At 43.7% G+C, this 12,806-nt stretch overlaps 1 protein-coding gene and 1 long non-coding RNA gene across 2 annotated transcripts; one reads left to right on the forward strand and one right to left on the reverse strand.

Moving 5' to 3' along the window:
* Window positions 1–2,957: 2,957 nt before the first annotated feature.
* Window positions 2,958–8,445, reverse strand: LOC147261308 (uncharacterized). Its single transcript, XR_015115736.1, has 3 exons — window positions 8,218–8,445; window positions 6,911–7,060; window positions 2,958–6,383 (listed from the first exon to the last, which is right to left on the reverse strand). It is a non-coding gene; the product is annotated as an uncharacterized LOC147261308 (long non-coding RNA).
* Window positions 3,936–6,525, forward strand: LOC147261309 (eukaryotic translation initiation factor 4 gamma 1-like). The gene is made up of 9 exons (XM_086203280.1): window positions 3,936–4,280; window positions 4,449–4,541; window positions 4,719–4,844; window positions 5,012–5,084; window positions 5,201–5,299; window positions 5,452–5,589; window positions 5,704–5,769; window positions 5,925–6,053; window positions 6,233–6,525. The coding sequence occupies exons 3-7, from the start codon at window positions 4,804–4,806 to the stop codon at window positions 5,713–5,715; spliced, it is 363 nt and encodes a 120-aa protein (XP_086059406.1). The 5' UTR covers window positions 3,936–4,280; window positions 4,449–4,541; window positions 4,719–4,803; the 3' UTR covers window positions 5,716–5,769; window positions 5,925–6,053; window positions 6,233–6,525.
* Window positions 8,446–12,806: the final 4,361 nt, after the last annotated feature.

Genomic DNA, 12,806 nt, shown 5'->3' on the forward strand with positions numbered 1-12,806 from the left:
ATCAATCGATGAAAAGGGAACTGAACTACAGCATGTCTCCAGTGGTCGGGACCTCTGCATGCGGGTTTGCTTTCAGACGATGGTGCTAACCTGAGCTGTAACCCGGTGCTCCGCTTCCTCAATATCAATTATTTAATCAGAATCCATAAGACGATGGGTCATGCGCTCACCTTCCTGTGCTGTGAATGCCGTACCAGACACGTAAGCTGTTATCAGCACCAAAGCAAAACTATAAATACTTAATAAATAAATAAATAAAAGTGTCACATGAGCATGTGAATATATCACTTCATCTAACTGATCTTTTGCCCTTCTGGCCATGACGCCACATGAGGGAGGGGCTTGTCTCCTAGGTATCTAAACACTGACAACCGGGGAAGTCCAGAGACACCGAAGGGCCAAACGTCATCGTGTCTCCTGAATTTAGACAGGGCACCTCTGCTTCACATTCTGGCTAAGGAGCTGATCAGGTCCGTCCAGCGTTGCAGAACAATGCACCCACCCATTAACTGCACTCACCACATCCAAATGTGATTTTGACGTCTGAAACAGGTCAATTTAAATCTTGGACCAACTTTGCACGTTGCACAGATGTCTAGATTTGGTGGTGGACAACACATCCAGATTACCTGCTAATGTGAATGTCAATGACGTTGAGTCTAAAAGAGGTCCAACAATGACGTCAAAATCTTGGATCTATTTTGGACGTTGTCTAGATTGGGTCTTCAGATGACGTCCAAATGCTGAACGTCACTACGACGTCTAAAAAAGGTCCAATTTAGACATTGAAATTTCTAACCTATTTTGCACGATGCTGTGACGTCTAGATGTGGTCTTCGATGGTCCGATCCAATACTGACTTCATCTGCACGTCTCTCCGACGTCCGAAGTTTGGTGGGGTATCTCTAAGTTTAGAGTATAAGTAGAGCTCGTACAGTTAAGTGTAACTATGTATTAAGTAACATTCAGGTAAATATAATTAAGTCGAACTATGACTGAAGTACAGTTTGATTTAGTAGAATGAAATTATTACACCCCTAAATTATGTACAATTAACTTTTCCTCCAAGTTAAGAATGATTTAGTAGAGTATACCTATGATAAGTGTTGTTTAATCAAGGGGGAAGATCAACTACTATTTAGCAAAGTGCAAGTCTGAGCAGATGTTGTAACGTTGGGGGGTAGCCACAGAAGAACGGGAGGAGACGATATCAAGGTTGCTAGCTCAACTGAGCCCAGATTTATTCCTTTCCGAAGCACAGCTAGAACAGAGGTTGAGGTTGCGGTGTTCCCCGGAAAACAACAAAGAGACGGCCTGGCTCACTCTCTCAAGAACTGACTTCCCGCTCACAAAACCCCCACACAAACACACACACACACACACACAAAAAAAAAAACACGGAACAAACCCCCACCTGTTGTAAAACTTGTCGTACAAAAACACACATCATCCCCTGAATACATAAATGGACCCTCCCCACCACAGTGGACACCTCTCTCAATCTGTAGCACAAAACAGCATCAGTAAATCACCCAGCGTTACAATATTATGAAGAACGTCATAGAGTTTTGGTGGTTCTTCTCAGGTTAATACATGCAGCTCTTAACAGAAGCCACTGAATTATTGAGATGGAATCCAGCAGAAAACAATCAAAAACCCCAAATATGTCATGAGATAATTGATGATATGACAACATGCTCAGGCCTGTTCTTGCTCCACACTGGGACGATTTCAATGAACAATTCTACAATTCGTCAATTTCATTTAGCAGACGCTTTTATCCAAAGTGACGTACAACACAAGCAAGAATTCGGACTGAAGGGAAAGACTTGGTCAGTACAACAAAGTGCTTCAAGTCTGATTGGCTGCAGGTGTCGCCATAAAGTGGCAGAAGAAGTGCCATTTTTTTCTTCATATGATTTAACCACAACCAATAATTCAACATAAACAATATCTTTAAAAATATTTATTTTTGTCACTCGCTTCATCAAAACATTTTTCTGAAAATGGGGTCCAGGTTGAAAAGAACAGAACTCAGAACCTCACATATTTGAGATCAGCTACTTTTCCAAAGCCAGTCAGTGATGGCTTTTTCTAGAACAGGGGTGTCAAACTGGTCCAGTAAGGGCCGTGTGGCTGCAGGTTTTCATTCCAACCAAGCAAAAGCAACACCTGATTCTACTTAAATCAACTGAGCTGCGTCCACACAGCTCATTTGTTGGATCAGGTGTTGCTTTTGCTTGGTTGGAATGAAAACCTGCAGCCACACCGGCCCTTACTGGACCAGTTTGACACCCCTGTTCTAGATCCATCCACCGAACAAACCACCGACAGGAGACAAACTGTGGCAGACTGAGGGACTTTGTCGGGGACCATGGCCCTTCCCAAAACAAAAGTTATTGGGGGGCCGACCACAGGACATGGGGAGGACCCCCGGCAACACCAGAAACTACATGGGGGGGCTGCGGCCCTTCAACAAATGGGCCTCACTGGGGGAGCCGACCACAGATTGTGGCCTGGACCTCAGTCAGGGATGGAGAGAGAGACTACATGCAAGGAAGTGGCCCTTGTAAGTAACTTTTAAAAATGTTCTTTTAATATGGTAACTGCTTCTGTATGCCTTTATTTGTTTTGCCTGGCTCACTCTCTCAAGAACTGACTTCCCGCTCAAACCCCCCCCCCCACACACACACACACAACAAAACCCAAAACGGAGCAAACCCCCACCTGTCGTAAAACTTGTACAAAAACACACATCATCCCCTGAATACATAAATGGACCCTCCCCACCACGGTGGGGTTGTTTATATATATATATATAAAAATATATATATAAATAAATATAAATATATAAAAATATATATATAAATATATATATATAAATAAAAGTCATGCTTTTATTTTTTGTGTTCTTCTGGCGGAAGTAACAATCGCATGACTGAATGAAATTGACGCAGCTTTGTAACGGGCGGAACGGTTAAAACGGATTGCGCTCTACAATGAAAGGATACTCTTCAGAATTTTAAGCGCCAAGCCAGAATTGGGAACAAGGTATTGTGATTAATATTTGTTTGTTTTGTTTGAATTTGCTCTGATGTGTAACTTGGTTTATTTGCTGTGTTTTAAGTGTTTAAATGTATCGCGATGTTGATAGTCTTTGACCGTTATGCTGATGGAGTTACAAGAGCTTTCTAATTTCTTCATGTATTGTTGTCAATGTCAGTTAATTTTTAATTAATGCACTTATGTATAGTTTTGTCATGAAGGTTATGTTTTTAAGATTTAATTGTATTTATTGAAGTGTCTTATCCAGCTCTTACGGTGTTTCATGGAAGGATGACGGCTGAAGGTAAATAAAGACTTCTGAGAAACATCAGTACGCTTTACCACTGACTGGCTGGGGTCGCTTCAGCCCTGACAAGGAGTAACTCAGCTCGCGTAGTCGGCCAGCAGATGTAAAAAAAAAAACCTTGGCCAGAGAGAGATACAGGGGGGGCCAGGGTCCTGAGACCGCCGACCTGAGTTGGCGTAGTCAGGCAAGACACGAGGGGAGACCCTCCGCCTGGAACAAGCAGTTCACAGGGGACCCAGGCCCTGACAAGGAGGAACCCAGCTGACAGGTATGACTGGAGAAGTCATCCACGAGACCAGCATGGAGATCAGAAAGGTGAAGTCCAAAATATTGGTGACAAAATATTTGTACTCTTACTGTGAAGTCATTTATGATCTCTATTTTTTGTTTAAGTTAGCATTTAAGTCTTTCAACTTTTAGCTGCGGTTTAGTTTTGGGTGTGTAGGTAGAATTGACCAGTCATGGGTGCATGCTGCTAAATCTTGAGATTTTAGACCCAGTTGTCGTCCTTCTCGCCTCATTAGACCATATTCAAGTTTGTAACTTGAGATCTCGTGTGTCCCTGCAGCTTTCTCCCCGGGCCCGTGCCACGCCACGGCCGGCTCCAGAGCCTGAGAGCACACAGGGCAGCAGGTCTGAGCGCGTGGATCAAGCGGAATGAGGTCGTGATGACCCAAGGAATCCAACTGGAATCCCCACCTCCGTCCCTGTGGTCCAGCACCACCCAGGTATAAACCCAAAAACATTTTATTCAATTGAAAGACAGTTGGTGGTTCAGAATTAGTCTCTTTTTTAATGAAATGATGAAGGAATGAACTTAACTCGAATTTATTTTTTGTCCGGTCGAGCATGAGAGACCCCCCCACACTATCAACAACAGTGGTGCTGCGCTATTATTGAAGAGTTCCTCCATACCAATGACATGAAGGTATGCATGAGCTTGATGGGGTCGGGCGGTGCGTCCCAACCCCTGAGACCCAGACCCCATCTGATGCCCGCTCTGTACATCAAGAGGATGAATCCATATTAGTATGAAAGCACACGAGGAAATGTTAGGGTTATCAAACTGTGCCTCTTTCTTCCTCTGGTGCTGCAGGAGGCCTTGGAATGTGTGGAGGAGCTGGACAGCGCCGCCCTGCTCAGCGTGTTTGTGTCAACACTCGAGCGCGGCGCCAGCACCTGAGAGCAGGTGGGCCAGTTGCTCCAGCAGCTTGTGAATGCTGGGACGCTGCCCTCTGACCAGTACTTCAAAGGGTGTTGTCAGGGAGGGATTTACGTTCGGATCAACTCGTCAAACAATGATGTGACTGGTGCCACCCGGCAACGGGCGATGGGAGCTTAAAGTCTGACTCTTTTTGGGCTGCAGGCTCCATGAGGTCCTGGACAACGCGGAGGACATAGCCATCGATGTCCCGCTCATCTGGGTGTACCTTGCCGAGTTTTTTGCCGCCATGCTCCATGATGGGGGCATTCCCGTGGGACAGCTCTTCAGGTGAGTGCAGGACGTCAGAAATAATACGACACATGAACAAAACACAATTTAAGCAAGTCTAAACGAAGCTGGTTTCAAGCTGAGTACCCAGCATCAAACCAACACTGTTAACAAACAACTGAGTGTTGTTGAAGTGAAAAGCTGAACTTTGTGAATTGTGTGTTCAGGGAGATTTCAACACCTCTGGGGCGAGCTGGAGTGCTGCTGGCTGACATCCTCCAGCTGCTCGCCAAACAAATGGTACGTTGTCCACAAACTGAAGCACACATTTTTATTGCCATTGCAAGCGCCGACAGTAGTTCCCAAATTGCTGTCATTTATTATGTTATTGTAACTTCAATGAATATTTGTTTTAGACTCCGCAAGAGGTCAGCGCCCTGTGGACAGAATCAGGGCAGAGCTGGAATGATTTCCTGTCCGAGGGCGAGGACGTGGACAAGTTCATCAGTGAACAGGTCAGCAGGCTGTGTGCTCTTGAATCTTAGGATGGTTCATCTGGGGTGTTGGTTCTATTCTTTCACATTTTAAATGGCAGCAGATGACAAGTTCAGCTTTTTTTGTTGTTGTTTTGTTTTTAAATTTGAGCTGTTTTTGTATCGTATTTCAGAAAGTGGAATTCACCGCAGGAGGGCCACAATACGAAGAGAGCAGGGCCGGAGGTTTGAAGATGGAGGAGCTGAGCCAGCAGCTGAGCCGGCTCCTTCGCGACAGCACAGACCAGCACCAGATACAAGACTGGCTGGAGGTGGGAATAGAGTTCTGCCCACATTCTAGACAACATAATCAGTTTTCCTCTCTTCTGGACCATGTTGCTCTTGAGCGCTGTGATCACCATAAATTCTCCTTGGCTGTTTTTCAGGGCGAAAGTTGAGGAAAAACTGCTTCTGCTGGCTGCTTCCTTCTTTTTGCCAGGTGGCCATGAAAGGTAAGTCCCATTATTGACAGTTGTCCTCATGTTCAGCTCTGAGTCATGGCTGCAGGTTTTCTGAGAGCACCTGGACGTCACCTGACACGAGTGGTCACGTTGCGTCTGACCTGGTGGCACTGGAGTTCTGACGAGTCTTGCTTTGCTAGTTTCAGACGAGGACTCTCTGAGGCATCTGAGGGACAGAGACGGTCTGCTGCACCAGTTCCTGGATGACCAGGAGAAACAGTTGGAGGCACTTTATGTCCTCCAGGTGCTGATGGTGGAAATGCACCATCCAAACAGTGAGTGTTGACCTCCTGACTTCCCTGAAGCGTGTGGGAAGGCTTGTCTTACAGCTACAAAATAATACTTCACATAATGCAGTAATAGTACCTTGAAAATTGTAAGCTATGCATTGATGATGGGGGACCATGTGCTCCTACAGTCCTGTCATCGTTGACGTGCTGCTCTGTCCCTGCAGATCTGCTGCTGCTCATGTTTGACACTCTGTTTGATGCGGACGTCATCAGCCAGGAGGTCTTCCTACTGTGGGAGGTCAGCAAGGATCCAGAGCAGCAGGAGGGCAAAGCTTCAGCCTTGGAATCTGTGGAAATCTTCTACACGTGGATCCACTAGGACAAGGAAGATCACCAGGACGACTGCACTTTATTTCTTGCTTGGCGCATTTTGATTGATTGCTTGCTTTATTTCTTGATTTGTTTGAAAATTTAGACCTTATTAAAGACTAAAGCTTGAACAGCCAGAGTCAAATTACTCACCCCACGCCTCATTCATTGTACATGCTGAAGCAAAACTGGGCACAATTTTTCATAAAGGCAATAATCTCCATGTATAAATAATATTGTGTAGACTCCGCATGCAGGTTCACAGCTTCTAATTTACAAATCATGTAAGATTAAACTGTATCAACAAAGTTAAAAAGAAATCATTCCAAATATGTCCGGGCAGTTCTGAGTGCAGTGGGGACATATGTCTGAGGAGAAACCCATGCAAGACAATTTACATCCTGTGGGGTGAGTCCTGTGGATAACCTTATATTGTATTAATCATAGGTTGGTATTTTTGGTCATGAGAAAGGTATTTTTGCAGACTTGGGTCCAGAAATTGGCGTCGTTAGTGACACAGAGAGATCTCATACCCTTTTGGCAGATGGTAGACTCATCCCACTGCGCAGTGCAATGTCAAAATGATGTGTATTTAACGTAATTTTTCGCTTGCTTATGGGGGTCCACACTGTGCTGTTTGATGGCCCCCTCTGTGGCACTGGCCTGTGCTTTCACGCCAGCATCTAGAGGAAATGTAAAAATGTGCATACTCACCATTTCTCTGTAACACAAATTGTATTCAAACAGAACATGTTCAGCCAAATTTATAGGACTAAAAGATTGACTGTTTTTCATCGACAACATGGAAACCCGAATGGTCTTACTGTACACTGCTGTGTAGCACCTTGTTTTCTCAAAGGCCATCTTTTCTGTTTTTCCCTTCCCTTTAAGATTAAATTGGGCCATTAAGCCATTGATAAGGAGCTTATAATTGAATTACATACATGTGAGATATATATTTGGCATTTTAATTAAGCAAGCAGAACCTCCCCCCCCCAACAAAATGTTCAGTTCCCCCAGGGTATTCTTCCATTTTAATCTATCCACATCCGTCTTAATCTAAGATTATATAGCAATTCAAAGGACAGCTAAAGCCTAAACACAGTCCTGCACATGGATAAAATAAGACAAAAGAATTAAAAAAAAGTCATGGCAGAAAAACATCAAGAAGAGCCAACCTCAGCCCAGGGTGTGTTGCTAACTTGTAATATCAGAAAAATACCATTGAATGGGGGTTCAGTCATTCAGGGTCCCCACTCTTGCCCTGAAATTATTACAGGACATTTTCAGCGGCTACAGAGACGAGTTACTATGTCATCCACTGACGACATTTCTCTGTCCCCTCATACTTTGGAAGCACTCTTTACTACAGTTGTAACTTGCATCTACCCAGATAGTTTCCATGTTTACTACTCATACATTTGATGTGCAGTCTCTGACTATAATTTATCTATGAAAAATAATTAAGACAAATCATATCATGTAATCACAGAATAATGCAAACACCCACAGATGACAGCGTGGCACTTCATTAGCATGACAAACGAGGAGCAATGTTCAACTGGGCAATTCCCAGTTGGACTTCGTCTTCTCTTTGGCTTTTCCTCCTACACTTCCTCCAAAAACAGTGACAGGTTAGCTCACCTGCGTTTAGCTGAAGGCTAAAGTCGCCATGCAGTTGCAGGTTAGCCTGTACCTGCGTTCAGCCTTCGAGGGGCAGACATAGCGTCTGAAACCGCCGTCTTCGCGCCTTTTTTTTAAAGTAACGAACTGTCCTAGTTCGCTCAGTCAAACAGGCTAAAAATTAAGTGAGACATGTACATAACATTATATGTCTTACCTTTAAGTGACTGAAAGGGTAAAAGGGTTTGAAAGGTTAGTGTTCAAGTCCGACCACTCCTGATAGTAGGGTTGCCGCCTTCTTCTTTTTCTGTCAATTCAGAGGCGGCTCGCGAGCAAAGTTTGGGTGCATACCGCCACCTACTGTACAAGAGAGGGCAGCCTCAGTGAATCAGTGGCTTTTACGACTGGGTCGACGTCATCTCGCTTCAACGTCATTCCGAGTTTGGCCACAGGATCTCAACGGTTTACATAGCAATGTTATTGCAAGGGGTGAAAGTGGCTTAAAGTCTTACCGGAACTGTAAAGCACACGCCCAAAGGGTGCGCGCCGCCGACGAAGTTTTACGGTTTTTAATCGGTTTTGGGTGATTTTTATTCCAGTTTTCGGGTGTCTATTCCCCACACAACTGCAGCCCCCATAGCCCCACCCTTGCCGCGCTACCCCTGGAAATGCTTTGAAAACTGCTTTTTACAGTAATTGCCCACTACAGTGCTAACAACAGGGAACAGGGAGACATGCATACATGAAAAAACAGATCATCAATGTCACTCAATGATTTATTTAGCAAAATATCAGTTTACACTTTACAGTGAATGACACAACACAAAACATGTGGAAAACTTCAAACAATTACTAATTTGATTTTGCCCTCTGTTTTGTTTTCTTTCTCTTTTTTTTCGTTCCCTGAAACCAGAACAGTGTGGTTTTAACCAATCAAAACTAACAATGCTGGTAACGTGACCCAGGTGTCCGTCTGTCAGCCAACCAGAAACGCCTCGCTTGCGGAGATGCGCTCATCGGCACCACTCCGTGTCAAGGCGGTTTCACAGTGAACGCGCAAGGCGCAGGCTGCGCCGGGGAAGTCCATTCAATTTTGTATGTGGGCGCGCTGTGACGTCACATGAGCGCAAAGCAAGCCCAGCAACTTGGTAGCGCAACTTGTGCCCCAACCGGCGCAGCACGCCGCGTCTGCCGCGTTCAGAGTGAAACCGCCTTCTGACGTCGTTTTCCTAATTTAATATGGGATTTTGAAAGCTCCCTTCTACTCCTTTTTTAAAGGAACTCCGTTCCGGCCGTGAATATTTTACCGGAACTGCGTACCGGCCCGTTCCGGTTCACTTTCACCCCTGGTTACTGCCGACTTGTTTAATCCAAAATTTAAAGAAAATCGTGTCTGGATCATGGTTTATCATGTTCGTTTACTGTTTTGAAATACAAAAAAAGTCAAATATGATGGTGATTAAACATTCGTTTCATTTAATGTTGTCAACTCCATTAACCGCACTCCAAACGTGATTTTGATGTCTGAAACAGGCCAGTTTATTTGCACGTTGCACAGATGTCTAGATTTGGTGGTGGACAACACATCCAGATTACCTGCTAATGTGAATGTCAGTTCAACGTCTAAAAGAGGTCCAACAATGATGTCAAAATCTTGGATCTATTTTGCACGTTGCGCTGACGTCTAGATTGGGTCTTCAGATGACGTCCAAATGCTGAACGTCACTATGACGTCTAAAAAAAACGTCCAATTTAGACATTGAAATTTCTAACCTATTTTGCACGTCGTTGTTACGTCTAGATGTGGTCTTCGACGGTCCGATCCGATACTGACTTGAACTGCACGTCTCTCCGATGTCCGATGTTTGGTGGGTAGAGGCGTGTCTGCAAATAGGCTGCATGTAATGTATCTGGTACGGGGCGGCGCGGTGGTGCAGTCGTTAGCACTGTTGCCTCACAGCAAGAAGGCTCCGGGTTTGAGTCCCAACTCGGGCATGGGACCTTTCTGTGTGGAGTCCAAAGACATGCGATTAGGGACGAGGCTGATTGATACTCTAAATTGACCGTAGGTGTGACTGTGACTGTGAATGGTTGTTTGTCTCTATGTTTTGGTCCTGAGATGGACTGGCAACCTGTCCAGGGCCTGAAGGCTGCTGGGATAGGCTCCAGCCCCCCCGACCCTGAACAGGATTAGCCGTAGAAAATGGATGGATGGATATTTTACATTAAAATAATAAAAAAACACAATAAATTGTGTTCTATTTGTGCCAACACATATTAATCTTTGGTAGTGATTAAGAGTCCCTTGGTCCCCATTGTAAGAAATAGAATACATTTCTCATTAAAAAAAAAAATCATATAGACTGGAGGATCGAGTATATGTCATATATTATATGGATGTTTAGCACTCATATCTGTTCCTGATTTTGAATGCCTTGGTTGCATGACTTTGGAGGCATCAGAAACTAAGCAACTAGCATTTGGAGCACCAGAATATTCATAAGGAGGCAATTAAATTCCAGGAAGAGAGGTGTGTCCTATACCTCCTGCCTAGTACTGATATCTGGGACTGATTTGGAATCCAGATGTCTGACGTCAATATGAAGAATGTTGTCTGTTCAACGTTGTACTGCAGATGCACCTGACAAAATTCCTGCAGTTCTTCACTGTACAAAGTAGATTTATATACATAGTGTCATATTATAGGATACATATGACAGCCCTCAGCTCAGCATACCAGGAACATTGTTAGAGCAAGTGAGTCCTGTTGAGGAAGAACAATAGCTTTGCTGTCTCCACACTGATCGTCTCCAGGTTACAGAACACTACATCCGAGCGTGTATGTAGTGTTCTTTTGAACAGTCGAGAGGACAGCTGTCTAATTAAATTAAAATATCTCTTGTGAATTTATATCACAATGTCTGTCCTTGACATATTCTGCCAGTGAAAGTGGTTTTTCTCTTTCTTCAGACTTTCCTCCGACTCCTGTATACTGAAATTGCTGCTCTGCTCTGCAGATTATTGATGGAGTTAAAGTTAAAGCCAACTTGTACATATACATTACATACATACATACATACACACAGACACACACATGTGTGTCTGTGTGTGTGTTTTCTATGGGTGTTTATTCACATATCACTGATACATAAAACATATAATATTTAGAAATGACTATATAAATCATAGCCACATGGAACGTCCATATGGTTCCCATAAAGGGAAGCATGCAGGCTAGAGGGCATGAGCAGGATCTGAGAGCACTGTCTGGGACCTACATGGGTTCTGGGACCAGAGTCCCACGTCTATGCCATGCGGCTGATCGTGGAGCTGGAAGATGAGCTGAGGACTCAAAGCTAGGTGTGATGGAGAAGACCCAGGAGGTGAGGAAGACAGTGGACAGGGGGGAAGAAGCTGATGGACACTGGAATTACAAAAGACACAAGGAAGACAGTGAATTCTTTATAAGGACACAGAGGTTGATGTTGAGGTTGATAATGGCACATCTAACCTGTGTGACAAACTTGTAATGAGGACTTTGTCCCTGCCAGATACTGTACACGAACTGTAAAGCAAAATTCAGCTACTTAGTCCAAACACAAGAGAAGATAATGTGTTTGGTATTCATGGTGGACGATGGACATTAAGGGAAACTTTAGTCTGAACAACTTTTTTTCCACAACACTTCAAAATAAAGGAGAATAAAACTCCTTTTATGTTTTATGCATGTGGAAACCTTGTCGACCAATCATTTTGTGAACTTAAGATTAAAGGAAAAAACATGCAAAGGAACTATCTGAGGACCTCTAGAATTGGAAAAAAAAAATAAATAAAGGAGTAGTTTTCCAATTATTAACTATCGTCAATGGGGTTGTTTATTCTTTATTTAATTCAGCTGCACTCATAGGGTTGAAGAGCTCTTGTGGATGATTCAGGACAGTAGGTTTTTGTGGTTCATCCAGTTTGGCTCTGTTGGTGGTGAGCTCCTTGGTGGATGTCATAAACTACAGCAAATAAACCAAAAAGAGCTCTTCTGTTCCCAAGAAGGATTTGAATTGTTGGCTCGTCCAACTTCGTGTAGACCAACACAATGTTAGTTTGCACGAGGCACAACCCCAAACATGCCACAGGTCTTTGTAGATGATCTCGTCGACATCTAATGAGTTATTACAAATTTGATGCCCTCACATTCAGCCGGTGTTCCCTCCTCATGGCTGTTGTCTTCCTCACCTCAGTCTAAAATCTGAAGATTATAAAAGCCACAATAAGTCTCCCTTTTCCAGCCCATGTCCCCTTAGCCAGCATGAATCCCTCATGAGGACCATACAGTCAGCCCACTTCAAGCCCATGCTCACTTGGTACCCATGTAGCCCCTAATTATGTGACTAATTACATACAGTATAATTTCTATGGTAAACATAGGTTGTATTTTGTCCTCCTGTACACTTTTATTCTGTCACTATTAATGATTGACTGTTCATTAAGGACTGTGTCCAGCAGTGTCTATAAAAATGCTATGAATACTTTATGGGTGGTACAATGTCACTGATTAGAGTTGAAAACTGAATAAATAAGCCTTCAAATCTACCAACACTGTCATTTGTCACATCAACAACTGGTTACACACGAAGAACAGGTGACAAATTCACTGTCGCACACGGTCCAGCCGTATACTCGCCTCACCTAGATTCATTTAGTTCATATATCTTTGTTTATAATGTACATGGTTTAACTTTGCACATTTAGCCATTAGCTCACAACCACCTCTCAAAGTCTGTCATTCCATTTCACAAATATTTTCATAAT

The sequence above is a fragment of the Aulostomus chinensis genome, chromosome 5 (assembly GCF_037954235.1).
Source record: "Aulostomus chinensis isolate RoL2024-O1b breed Wild chromosome 5, RoL_Achi_v1.0, whole genome shotgun sequence".
Taxonomy (NCBI): domain Eukaryota; kingdom Metazoa; phylum Chordata; class Actinopteri; order Syngnathiformes; family Aulostomidae; genus Aulostomus; species Aulostomus chinensis.